This window comes from Coenobita brevimanus, chromosome 74 (assembly GCF_032717465.1).
Source record: "Coenobita brevimanus isolate Jiangsu-jjx chromosome 74, ASM3271746v2, whole genome shotgun sequence".
In the NCBI taxonomy this organism is placed as follows: domain Eukaryota; kingdom Metazoa; phylum Arthropoda; class Malacostraca; order Decapoda; family Coenobitidae; genus Coenobita; species Coenobita brevimanus.
The window spans coordinates 6885540-6899094 of record NC_137027.1 but is presented as its reverse complement, the minus strand read 5'-3'; the positions used below and the strand labels follow the sequence as shown (position 1 = coordinate 6899094).

General features: G+C 40.1%; 1 protein-coding gene across 1 annotated transcript in view; it reads left to right on the top strand.

The window, feature by feature from the left end:
* LOC145407675 (general transcription factor 3C polypeptide 1) overlaps positions 1-3044 on the top strand; it is a 77381-nt gene extending 74337 nt beyond the window's left edge. Inside the window, exon 34 of the mRNA XM_080278543.1 lies at positions 2914-3044. Within this exon, the coding sequence (XP_080134669.1) occupies positions 2914-3044 (131 nt within the window). The remainder of the gene's footprint in view (positions 1-2913) is intronic.
* Positions 3045-13555: the final 10511 nt, after the last annotated feature.

Here is a 13555-nt window from a genome sequence, read left to right as displayed (position 1 = left end):
TCATCGCCCAACCACACCATGTTTGACTGCTTGTCACGGGTTGTGAAGAATGAAATCCAACACTCATCTCCAGTAGCAACATCTGAGAACCGTTTTGGACCATTTGGTTCAAATTCAGCAAGCCAGACACGACAAATCCTCACCCGTTCAGCCTTTTGCTCATCAGTCAACAAATGGGGTATCCATCGACAACACTTCTTCCTCAGGTGTAATTGTTCATGCACGATGTCATATGCACTCCCATAACTGATATCAAGCTCCAAGGCTAAGAACCTAAGAGTTACAGTTGGATCCTCGTCAATGATGGACTGTGCACGGACAGTTGTTGCTTCGGTCACGGATGTCCGGGGGCGTCCAGAGCGTTGTTCATCTTTCAATTCAGTTTTTCCTGCTGTGAAAGCACGAATCCAGCGGGAAACAGTTTCCAGGGAAGAAGTAGTGTCTGGATAAACTTGTAATAATTCCCCTCGAATCTCTGTTGCTTTCTTTCCCAGTTTCCACCTCTTAAAAATGTAGAACCTGCAGCCTTCTTTCCAGTAATCCATGTTTCTGGCCAGAGAGCAAAAACAAGAGTGAAGCATTCACTCACAACAATAAAACAAGAAAAGTCAGGCATACGGCGACAAGTTCAAACTCGTAAGGACAGGCAACTCTGCACTCTCCTTGTTCCCCTACCTCCCATCATTCAAGGTTTTCATGTTATAGCACGAACTGTCATTACTTTCTGATCACCCTTCGTACTCCTGTACAAAAATAAGGGTGAGTGAATTGAGTGCAAGAATTATTGTGGCATAAGTCTATGGAATGTTGTAGGGAAGGTATATGGAAGAATTATTATAAAGAAAGTAAGGGAGATATTAGAAGGGATAGTGAGTGATGAACAGGGTGGCTTTAGGAGTGGCAGAGGATGTATGGATCAGATATTCGCTGTGAGACAGATAGTGGAGAAGGCTTATGATAAGGACTAGAGGGTGTTTATGGCTTTTATGGATCTGGAAAAAGCATACAACAGAATAGACAGAGAAAGATTATGGAATTTCTTTTTTTATGTATGGTGTAGATGGTAAGCTGCTAGGTGCCATTAAGAGTTTTTATGATGGTAGTGAGGCTTGGGTAAGGGTAAATGGGCATCTAAGTGAATGGTTCACAATCAGTGTGGGCGTGAGACAAGATTGTGCGATATCCCCTTGGTTGTTCAAGATATATATGGATGGGGAGATGAGAGAAGTATAAACATGAGTAATGGAGAGAGGGATGGCACTGGTAGTGAATGGTGATAGATGGAATATCTTAAATCTGATGTATGCTGATGATGCAGTACTACATACTTGCAAACAGTGCAGAGTTTTGTAGATGTCTGTGAGCATCGTGCCTTGAGAGTAAATTTAGAAAAGAGCACTCACCATCCACTCACTTGATGTAGTGCTGCTCTCGGGTGTCTGCTCTTTCCTCTCCTCCATCCTTCTTTCCATCCATCCTCTTCTGTCTTTCTTTCCTTCATTCTTTCCTCTTTCTTCTGCCTGAGGGTTACTTTACACTCCCTCTTGTGTCTTTCTTTCCTTCATTCTTTCCTCTTCCTTCTGCCTGTGGGTGACTCTACACTGAGTGACAAGCCAAATGGTTTCCTGTACACCAGGAAACAATTTACTACACTGGGTGGTAACCATATAACCAAATTTTGGCTCCTGGTGGTTTAGTGGATAATAAAGATGCTCCAATCGGATTGAGCTGGTGAAGGTTTATATCCAAGGGGTGGTTGGGGTTTATTGCTCACGTAATGCCACTCAGGGATGAGTGAGGCTGGTCACTCTCATCTTAAATGCCAGGACCGACTTTCCTAGCCCCGGGCTTCTACGCTGCTCATGGGGCAACGTAGGATTAGATGATGGATGGATGTAAAGTGATGGTTATCGAGAGAGAAGGTGACACCCAGTGTGATGTTACCGTGAATGGAGAGAGACTGGAATTAGTGAGAGAGTTCAAATAACTAGGTACAGTGATAGAAAAGAGAAGAAAATGTGTAGAAGAAGCAGAGTGACACAATGAAGGATAGTAGCTGATGCAATGAAGGCCTTGATAAGTGACAGGGGCTTGAGTGTTGCAGCTGTGCAAGTCTTACATGAAGGAGTGTTAATGCCTGTTTTAACATATGGGTGTGAAACCATGGTGTGGCATGAAAATGAAAAGTCAGGAGTAAGAACAGTGGAGATTGGACTTTTGAGGAATGTGTGAGGAGTACACGGAGTGGATAGGACACGGAATAATGTGATTCGTGAATGAGGATGTCTGTGGACACCAGAATCGAAGAGAGTGTACTGAAATGGTATGGTCATGTGGAAAGAATGGTTGACAATAGAGTCGTGAAACAGGTGTATCTGAGCAAATTTGAAGGAGGGAGGAGATGAAGTAGGCCAAGAAGAGGGTGGAGAGATATGGTGGATGAGTGTGTGAGGGAGAGAGATATGGAAGTTGGTGAGGCTAAGGGACTGACAAGAGATCAGAGCTAGCTGGATGATTTTGTGTGAAGCGCATGGCCAGGAATTTGGCACCGTTTTTTAACCTGACAGTATTCAGATTGACTCTGTCGGATACGTATATATGAAGCTACAGTACGTGGTGAAACCTTTTGGCCTATCAAATGAAGCCAGGATTCTGTGGACATGAATGGTGAGTGAATGGAAGCGTGGCCCACTGAATTGGGCAAACTTTGGCTGTCTGGATGCTGTTACTCCTCACCCCACCATAGGGTAGGAAAGGAGGTCCGGATGATGATAATGATGATGATGATGATTAATCTATAGCCATGGGTAGTTTCCCACAAACTTTTATTTACCTTAATCTTAATTAATTGTTGGATGTAAACATTTTGTACAATGTATTATTTACAGTTGTCTCATTTATTCATTGTTACAGTTGATGCAGAGGAGAACGACTGTGAAGATACTGTGCTGTATGAACCCAGTGTTGATGCCATACTGAAGCTTGCCATGTTCATAGGAGATAAGACATACAGCCAAGACTTTCTTGCAGGTGACCGAAGATGATAATCACATTACCCACTCTCATTTGTATTGCACTGATTAAGGCTGTGTGATATATCTTTAGAGAGTACTGTAGTTTTATTTCAGCCATGTTATGTAAATATGGAGTCATGTTCTGCAGGCAAGGTCAACACTGCACATAATTTATGTTCATCCAAAGCTGCGACAAGTATTAGAGTACTTAGGTACCCTGTTCATGGTGATCAAGATAGCACAATTAAGAGTCTTACTTAAATTTTCTGTGTATCCATCCATCCATCATCCAGTCCTATGTCGCCCAATGAGGAGCATAGGAACCTGGGGCTAGGCAAGTTGGTTCTGACATTTAAGATGAGAGTGACCAACCTCACTCATCCCTGAGTGGCATTGCATGAGCAGTAAGCGCCAACCATCCCTTGGATATAAACCTACACAGCCTCAGTCTAATTGGAGCGCCTCAATTACTCACTAAAACACCAGTCGCCATAATTTGGTTATATGGTTACCACCCAGCATAATAAATTGTTTCCTGGTGTACAGGAAACCATTTGACTTGCGACTCAGTGTAGAGTCACCCATAGGCAGAAGGAAGAGGAAAGAGTGAAGGAAAGAAAGACAGAAGAGGGAGTGTAAAGTCACTCACAGGCAGAAGGAAGAGGAAAGAATGAAGGAAAGAAAGGAAGAAGAGGAAGGATGGATGAGAGGAAAGGGCAGACACCCAAAGCAGCACTACATTGAGTGAATGGATGGTGGGGGCCCCGACCTATATATATATATATATATATATATATATATATATATATATATATATATACACTCAAACCTTGATTTAAGGGACCTGTATTTAAGGGATTTTGGATATAAGGGACTCCATATCCTACCTGACAAATGGACAAGACCATTAAAAAATGATAGGTAATGTCTAGGTTATACTCATTAATATGTTTCTTTATACAGTACCTGTAAAATAATATTCATAATCACATAAATAAGTAAGATAAGTGAAACAGTCATTCCATTTCATAATAAGACTGTGTGGTAAAACAATGGACATTTTCAAGTATGGGACATTTTCAGTAAGGGACAAATTGATTCCCCATTTAGTCCCTTAAATCAGGGTTTGAGTGTGTGTATATATATATCTATATATCTATATATATCTCTATCTATCTATCTATCTATATATATACATATATATATATATATATATATATATATATATATATATATACTGTATGTATGTATGTATGTATGTATATATATATACATACATACATATATACTGAGACCTTTTTCTCATTAACCCGTTAACTGCTCATGGCATTTTTTTTGGAGATGTCCATGGTGCGCAGACATAGGGGTAAAAATGAAATTTCCCCAAGGCCAAATTTTGTCCTAGGAATTGAGAGAACACGTCAAAGTATATAGTAACGAAATATTAGCTCAACATTTACCTTGGTAAAGCCATGGATGAAAATCGAAGTGTCTGATTCCAGGTTGGAATGTATGGTTTTCGTTTTCTTTTTCGGTTTTGAAGGCTCAAACATGCTTGCATGGGTCGGCCTTGGTCACCATGGCACTATATTCGAAATTCACCTGCGCAGCTAGGGCTGTATTGAGCAGTTGCACACGGAACAGCCCAGGCTGTATAGAGCAGTTAACAGGTTAAAAAGAGCTGTAAACCAGTGGTTCTTAACCTGGGGGCACCCCTGTAGGGGTTCATGAGCGGTTTCTAAGTAAGTACTGGTATGAGGAGCCAAAGGTGAAATAGAGAGTTACTAGAGCAAGTGTGCATGTGTGTCTGTTTCACAATGAATTTGCTTTCTATTTTTTTTATAATGTGTCTGTCGGATAGCTTATGTGAAGCTACAGAATGTGGTGAATATTTTTGACTTATCAGATAGAACCAGGATTCCGGGGGCTTGAATAATTAGTAAATGGAAGCACGGCCCATTGGATTGGGCAAACTTAGGCTGTCTGGATGTGCTATTCCTCACCCCGCCCTAGGGTGGGAAAGGAGCTCTGGCTGATGATGATGTTGATGATGATGATGATGGTGATGATGATGATGATGTTTCAGTTTCAACTTTTTAATCCATGAGATGAATGGTTTCTTGCCCCTTCTGTTGCCTGACCTCCTGTCGGCACCTTCTGTGGTCTGCCATCTGGAAAGTAAGATTATAATCCCAAGCAGTCCAGTGTTAAAGGATGAACTGTACCTCTACACTGTTTTGACTATTGTGCTGTATATAACTGTGAAATGTAATTGATGACCATGTGCTCTATATGACCATGTGATGGTGCTCATGACCATGAAAATGTGATTGCAGTTCATTTTATGACCTTGGCCTTTTTTCTTATTTCATTTTTTTCATGTGGTGATGTTTATGACCATGAGCATGTAATTGAATTTATGACATGTTATGATTTTTATAACCATGACCAAGTGATGTTTGTGACCATGTAGCAAATTTCTGACCATGTTGTGTTGTTTATTATCATGTGATGGTGACCATAGTGTAATACTTGTGACCATCTGGTGATGTTTGTGACCATGTAGCAAATTTCTGACCATGTTGTGTTGTTTATCATCATGTGATGGTGACCATAGTGTAATACTTGTGACCATCTGGTGATGTTAATGGCCATATGTTGATGCTTATGAACCATGTTGTGGTGTTTGTTAGCATGTGGTTTTTAAGACCATGACTGTATGATGATGTTTATGACTGTGTTGGGGTGTTTGACCATGATCTTGTGGTCATGTTGATGGCTATGTGGTGATGTGTATGATGACTGTGTGGCTGTATTTACCAAGTGTACCAGAGTGTAGTATAGAGGATTTGAACTAAGCTCATATTGTCCTGTCTCCGTATCTTAAGTTATATATCTTAAATTTATAACCATATGATTATGACCATGTATTGTTTTTTATGACCAAGATCATATGGTTGTGTTTTTTATGATGACATTTATGACCATGTGGTAATGTTTTTGATTGTTTAGTGATGTTGATGACCATGTGTCAGAGATTATGATGTGTCATGTGGCAAAGTGTATGATCATGTGGTGGTTTTTATGATCCAGCATTATTCAGTTCCATGTACAGAAATAAACTGATAATGTTTTTGATTGTTTAGTGATGTTGATGACCATGTGTCAGAGATTATGATGTGTCATGTGGCAAAGTGTATGATCATGTGGTGGTTTTCATGATCCAGCATTATTCAGTTCCATGTACAGAAATAAACTGAACACTGTGGCTTCTGACAAGGGACCTCCCATTCACAGTCAACAGCAGAGAACAAGTGTAAAGAATTTTTCTAAATGTGTTGTGGATTGTCACGTTTATATGATCTTGTTTCAGTTATGCAATGAGTAGTATAAATTCTCCAATATAATTTAGGGAAGAACATTTAGAGACACTTGATGGCATAGAAGCAGGGTGGGGGGGAGGGGCCATAGAGATGTGGATCAACTACTGTAGGGGCACAACCCTAAAAAAGGGTAGGAACTATTGCTGTAGATGGAAGCTTTACCGGGGAAAACTTTGCATACCTGCTGTATGCCATACAATTTTATTAGTTTCTAACTCTCAGAAAGTTAAGTTAATCTGCATACAGTATCATAGATACATGGTTCATAACCCAATGCATGAAAATTGTCAAATCCATGCCCCCCACCCCCTCATCCCCTTCATACACTACACTGATTGGTTTTCACAAACTGTAAGCATTACATGCTCTAAAATCATAACAGTACAGTAATTGCACACACTCAAGCTCACATTACCATCAGGTCAACCAAACCACAAAAACAGCTGGCAGTGTGTTGGAAGGATTGGAATGCTCTGTGTATATACTATCTCATATTAGTACTGTATGCTACAGCACTTTCAAGAAAACTAAGAAAAATAAATAAATTTGTAATTTCATTTTGATTTTGATGTCTGTGTACAATACACATACAACTGAAAGTCCTTGAACAAGGGCAAACTTAAGCCATGGCCGTTTCACAAAATAATAATCTGCTAAAAAGCTATCAGTAGGTGACCCAAATACTCCATGATCATACAGTAGGTGAGGGTGTATCTTTTTCAAACTCTCTGATTGTGGTGGCCATGGTTTGGTTCAACCCTGCTCAAGGACTTGTACCTGCAGATGTACATGCATTGGGATGACTAGAATTCTTTTCAAGACAAATGCATGATCAGGGTAAAACTTTGAAGGTAGGCAACAAAATTGGTTGGCTTCTCCTTGATATACAGACTTTCATAACATCTAATCATCAGCAACTTGCTTTTTACACTGTGATTTCTGCTTGCATGCTACTGATGCAAACTATGTTGATATATAAAAGATATGAATAAAATCTAGCAGATCATTAAGTAGAAATGTGGTTTGTAAATCGTTAAGTGCAGAAGTGCTATGAAATCTCAAGTGCCAGTGATGGTATAACCCAGATCCAGATATTGCAGTGACAATATGTGATATCTTTCCTCCTCCTCCTCCTCCATCTTTTTCATCTTCTTGACCTTTTGCCCACCTAAGGATGGGGTGAGGTAGAATCCAGAAAGAAGGAAAGAGAAAATATGAAAGTGAGAGAAATATCCATGGCATGCCCAGTGGTCTACACAGTCATTCATCCACCATTCAAGCTCTCAGAATTCTGGCTTTGTACCAAAACCCTCATCAATAAAGCATTCAAGAAAACTGTGTATATAAAGTTTGTCTCCCATTGATGTTTTCAGATAAAATGTACTGTATTTTGATTTATAGAACCCCTTATTGTTTGTCATGGTACTTGAGGTTCTTTCACCTGACTTCAGAAGTGGATTACCGTGGGAAATGTATGCTGATAACTTGATTTTGATTGCAGAAAATGAAAGGGAAGGGAGTAAAGATATAGGTAGTGGAGAGATGGAATGAGGCACAAGGGTTTGAGAGTAAACACACATAAAACCAAAAAGGTACGATATCCAGGGCTGGTGGCATAACTGCCAAAGCAGAGGATGTGTGGCCATGTGAGGTTTTGCCACAAGGGTGTGGAAAGTAACTCCATCTTGTGCCGGGTTTGTGATAACTGGTTGCATAAGAGATGTAATGGTATTAGAGGTAGGCCGCAAAATAATACTGACTGCATGTGTGTGGTGTGTCAGGGAGAGTATACAGAGATTTAGAGGTGTGAAAGGATTGATCTTGCTAGAGAGTCTCTTGAGTGTGTGGAGGAGTTGTTATTTAGGCAACATGTTATGTGCTGGAGGTGTGGCTGGAGCTAGCTGTGTGGCCTGGGTAAGGGGTGGTTGGAGAAAGTTTAGGGAGCTGTTGCTTCTCTTAACGCTGAGAGGGCTCTCCCTCCAACCTAAGGAATCCCTGTATATGGCATGTGTTTAAATTGTAATGCTATACAGTAGTGGGACCTGGGCAGTAAGGGAAAAAGATATTTGTAGGCTCTAATAATAGAAATAAAAATGGATGTGTAGTGTGGACTTAAATGTGAGTCCTGAGTGGGCTAGGATTGTGACTGAAGAGATGTGAGGAATAATGGGACGAATGTATTGGTGTTGTGATGAAATGAGGTAGATCAAGTAAGTTTGGGGATGTTGAGAAGTTGGAGGATGACAACTGGGTACGGAGGGTGATAGGTGTGAATGTTGAGGCTAGGGTTGCAAGAAGCAGACCAAGAATGAACAAAGTTGTAGTGTGTGACCTCAGGAACAAGGGACTGACTAGATTAAGCAGTGTGGAAAGCTGCCATTAGGTGACCAAGGCTGATGCATGCAAGCATGGTGGAGCCCTCATAAACAGTACAAAACAATATGATACATTCCTATCAAGGTTCACCCTTTCAGCTGACATATCATTGTCAAATTAGGTATCCCTAGATTCATTTAATCAACACATGGAGACTTTTCAAACTACAATGATTTTTTTTTTTTTTTTTTTTTTTTTTTTACCCCCACATGCCACATCATTCCTCAGTATATTAAAGTCATCTGGTGCTGGCAAGAACAAAATGAAGACATCCTTGGGCTGAAAGGGATAAGGATGATTTTTTGTTACTTTTTATCTGTCCAACACTGGGCGCATTACAGCCTACTCCCAAGGCTCAGTGGTCCTCCTACACACCATACACCTTCACATGTCACCAGCCCGGTGCTACGATCCATGCTGAATACATGCTAGGGCTGTCTCATACAGGACGGTGTAGTGGTATTACCGGGGGTATTTTTCCTTGTCAGCAGGTCTTCTGGTAGATCAGTAAAGCCTACTTCGTGAAATTCAAATCCTTAAACTGTTCTTTGTCCCAGCCGGGATTCGAACCTGGGTCCATTAGACTGTAGGCCACTGTGACCTCTCTAACGATTCAGTCACTGAACTGAAATTATAGAAACTTGCCCTAACATTATAAGGAATCTGGATAAGCTGCTTTATCTTTGCTGTTCCTTAGCATCAATGAGAATGAATAGAATATGACGGCTTCTTCGATAACTCTACCAACACTTGGGGACCTCCTTAATATGTTAATGCATCTTCATATTAACTATCAATCTTTCACTAATGTTATGAAAATCTGCTTTGAATATCTATACAAAATGCATGGAACATTACAGAAACTGAAGATGCTGAGGGCTGGAATCGGCGGTCATTTATCGAATCGGCCCTGAATCGGCACTTTTAATAGGAAATTATTATAATATTTTATCACCATATAGGTTCATACATCCTAATTATCTGAAATCCGGTCGAATAATTTTGCTTAACTGAACTATTACTAAAATTTCAGATATCAGAGTTTAAAAGCTCTTAAGTTAGCGGATATTTCCCCTTCAGATCGTCAGCACGTCTTGACAGACTTCTATTTTGCATAGTATTGATGTAAAACACGTTAATGTATTTGCTTTGCAAATCAATATTTATACAAAACAAAAATCATGCTCGAGGCGAAAACACTTTCGCTAACTTTAGCATATTTTCGCTCTGAACCCTGATTTTTGTTTTTTTTAATTTATGGTTAAATTAAAGACTTTTTTTTTTTTCCGGATATCACATAATTAGATATGAACCAATACGGCAGTAAAAGTTATGATAATTTCCAAATAAAAGTGTCGATTCGGTAAATAACCGCTGATTCGGTATTTCGTCTTACCTATAATTATCTTACCTGTGGGTTTCCCGGACCCTGAGCCTGCCCGAACTGGCTCACGGAAGCCACACACTGCTTATGCGTCGCACTTGTTCACGACTTTTAAATCATGTATGGTAAGGAAAATGTATTATTTTTACGTAATACGTCTTCTTCAGTTTTATGACTGAAGTGTAACAACCGAAACTATCCCTCGACCATCATCGCATAGCATCCCATATCTGGAGAAGAAAATTAAAGGACAGTCTTTCCACGCCTCTGTTCTTCCTTCAAAATTTTGTCTGACAGAAGCTAAAAAGTTAATCGTAAGTTTGAACGATAAGTTTTGTAATGCGCATCCCGACTTTCATTTTGCAATGGGGGAAAAAAATGGCCGCCCAAACAAACGGGAATTTAGTGATTTTTCGCTAAATATTCTTAAATATCCCGTAAGTACTGAATATTATCTTCCTCTAAATGTTGTATAAATTGTCTTGTGAGTATATAGATCCCATGTTTAGCAGCAAAGCAGATTATACAGCATACTGGTAGTAAAAGAAGAGTTAAAAGTAAGACAGTCAGCTATTCATCGGTGCCATATTCATTTTTATTGTATTGCTATTTCCTGATTTTTTCATTCAGCATAGGAGAGACTTTTGGATAAACATACGCTTTACGTTAAGCAGCAGAAGCACCTTACCAAATCATTGTATCTTCCTGATAGTCGTTTTATAATTTTCTTGTTATTTTTGAGGTGGTGGTATATCAACGTTTCACATTAAATATCTTTCCCTATTGTTTTTAGCCATGTTCCTTCCACTCCATCAACTGTTTCTTAAGTGTCATGGCGGACACGTTGAACATATGTCCCAGTTGCCTTTTATACCTCATCCTGACCTTACATTTTAACCTAGCCAAACCTAAGAGCAATTTAACCCAGCCTGACCTAACCTAGCAATTTAACCTAACCTAACCACATAATCAAGATTCGAGTAAGGTTTGGAAAGCTCACCATTAGAAATTTCAGTTATGTATAAGGAACTTAATAACAAGGAAAAAATTAGCAATGGTAAACAAAACAGTTGTTTACCATCATGAAATAGAAAAATTCAGAAAACAAACTGGAATAGTACAGTAGCAGTTGAATTGGTAAGGCCCTTGTGCTGCTTGAAGTAAAATGTTCATTTGTGAACACTTTGAACTGGAGGGGTTAAATATATATTTCTTTAACTCTGCACTGCTAGGTTAGAGTGAACTGCAGACTAAAGGAGATGAAAATCACCCAGCGGCAGCAGGGGTAAACAACACATGAAGTCTTGAGGCTGAACGTATTATGCTTTGTATAAGAGAGTTTAATTATATTTTATCTTTGCACGCAAGCTGGCAACACTTACGAGGGGTGATTGTTAAGTTTGTGGCCTAAGGTACAAGGAGATGAGCTATACAATCTTATCCAAATTTACATACACCTCAACTCTTTGAATGATTACACAGGAAGTTTGAAATTCATAACTGTTGTATTTTTTCTGTTCCAGCTAGGTAACTGAAATTCAAGAGTCAACAATTTTTGAGAAAATGGACAGTATCACCCATTGTGCAGTCATCTGCCACCTCGGAATCAAGGGTTTTTCACCCAGGGAGATCCACAAGGACATAGTGGTGACACTAACGGAGGATGCCCCTTTCTACAGCATGGTTAAGAAGTTTGTTTTGTTTTTTGTTTTGTTTTTGAAGGCTCCAACAGCCTTGCATGCATTGACCTTGGTCATCTAATGGTGGCTCTTCACACTGCTCAGTCTGTGGCAGCTTCCCTGTTTAGTCCCTTATCCTTGAGGTCACATTCAGTGACCTCATTCCAGGTCCTTTTCGGTCTACCTCTTGCTACCTTACCCCCAACATAACACTTCTCACTTTCTGCACCCAGTTATCATCCCCCATCCTCTCCACATGCCCAGACCATCTCAATTTACCCCTCTTCATCACAGCACCAGTACACTCTATAGGCTTTCTATTTTATGAAGGCAGTTTGGGTGGGACCTCCTAAGACCTCACACCGCTAGCTCTCCAAATCAACAAGAACAAAGTACAGTTCCCTTTTCCTACATATTTTTCATGAAACAGTCGAACAGTGAATATGGCATCAGTGGTCCTTCTGCCTGGCATAAACCAAGTAGCCTATGCATCTCATCAACATTCACTCTTTCTCAAATTATACATACTAGAACTCTCTCCATTACCTTCATTATCTGGTCCAAACACTATATGCCTCTATGATTTCCTCTTTCTAGGGCATCACCCTTCCCCGTGTACACATTTACAATTACAGTAAAACCTTGATATAACGGACTTCAACAGACCGGAATTTGCTTTTATTGGACTCGAGGAGCTACTGGACTAAATTCCTATATATCGGAAAAAGTCTGATAAAGCCAGAAGCAGTCTGGACTGCCTGACCACTTCAGCTATGTTCACCATAATAAGGTAAATACATGACATGTTTATCAATGTACAGTACAGTATTATCATATATATTATTCCATTTGGTTAATGTAGTGAAATTTTAACAGAGTACAGTACCTCAGTGATAGTCAAAACAGTTTAAAAACCGTTCATGCGATCCACATTAATGTCTGATATGTTGGAAAAAGTCCGGATTAGCAGGGGGAAGTCCGGATGTTGCATTTACTGGAATTTCGCATTTTTCGGAATGATTTGAGGCCCAATTAGCCTGTTATAGTGAGGTCTTACTGTACTCTCTTCAGCTGTTCATGTGGGACAACATGCTAATATATAATCATATTTATCAAATCAGTGACTAATCCCACTCCTGTATCTCTTGAGGCTTTCAGCATTTCAGCAGTCAACCCAGATACACCTGCTGCCTTCCCCACCTGCATCCTGCCTGTTGCCCAGCTCACAATGGCAGTGTCAAACAAAGGCCTAGGGCCAGACACTGGATTTGCTGGCTCCAAACCTTCCCTGTCACAGTCAAACTCCTCATTCGACAACCGCTTGCGGTGCATTCTTCCGGCATCTTTAATATCCCCACTGTTCACCACTACCATTCCTTCATCATTCTTCACATACTGCTCACTTGTGATACCTCTTTTCTCCTTCTTCATCTGATTTGCCACCTTAAATATTATATTCGTGGTGGGTGGGAGCAATCACCATCCACTCACTTGATGTAATGCTGCTTTGGGTGTCTGCCCTTTCCTCGCTTTCTTCCTTCCCCTTCTGTCTTTCTTTCCCTCATTCTTTCCTTTTTCTTCTTCCTCTGGGTGACTTTACACTCCCTCTTCCATCTGTCTTTCCTTCATTCTTTCCTCTTCCTTCTGCCAGTGGGTGACTGCACTGAGTGACAAGCCAAATGGTTTCCTGTACACCAGGAAACCATTTACTACATTGGG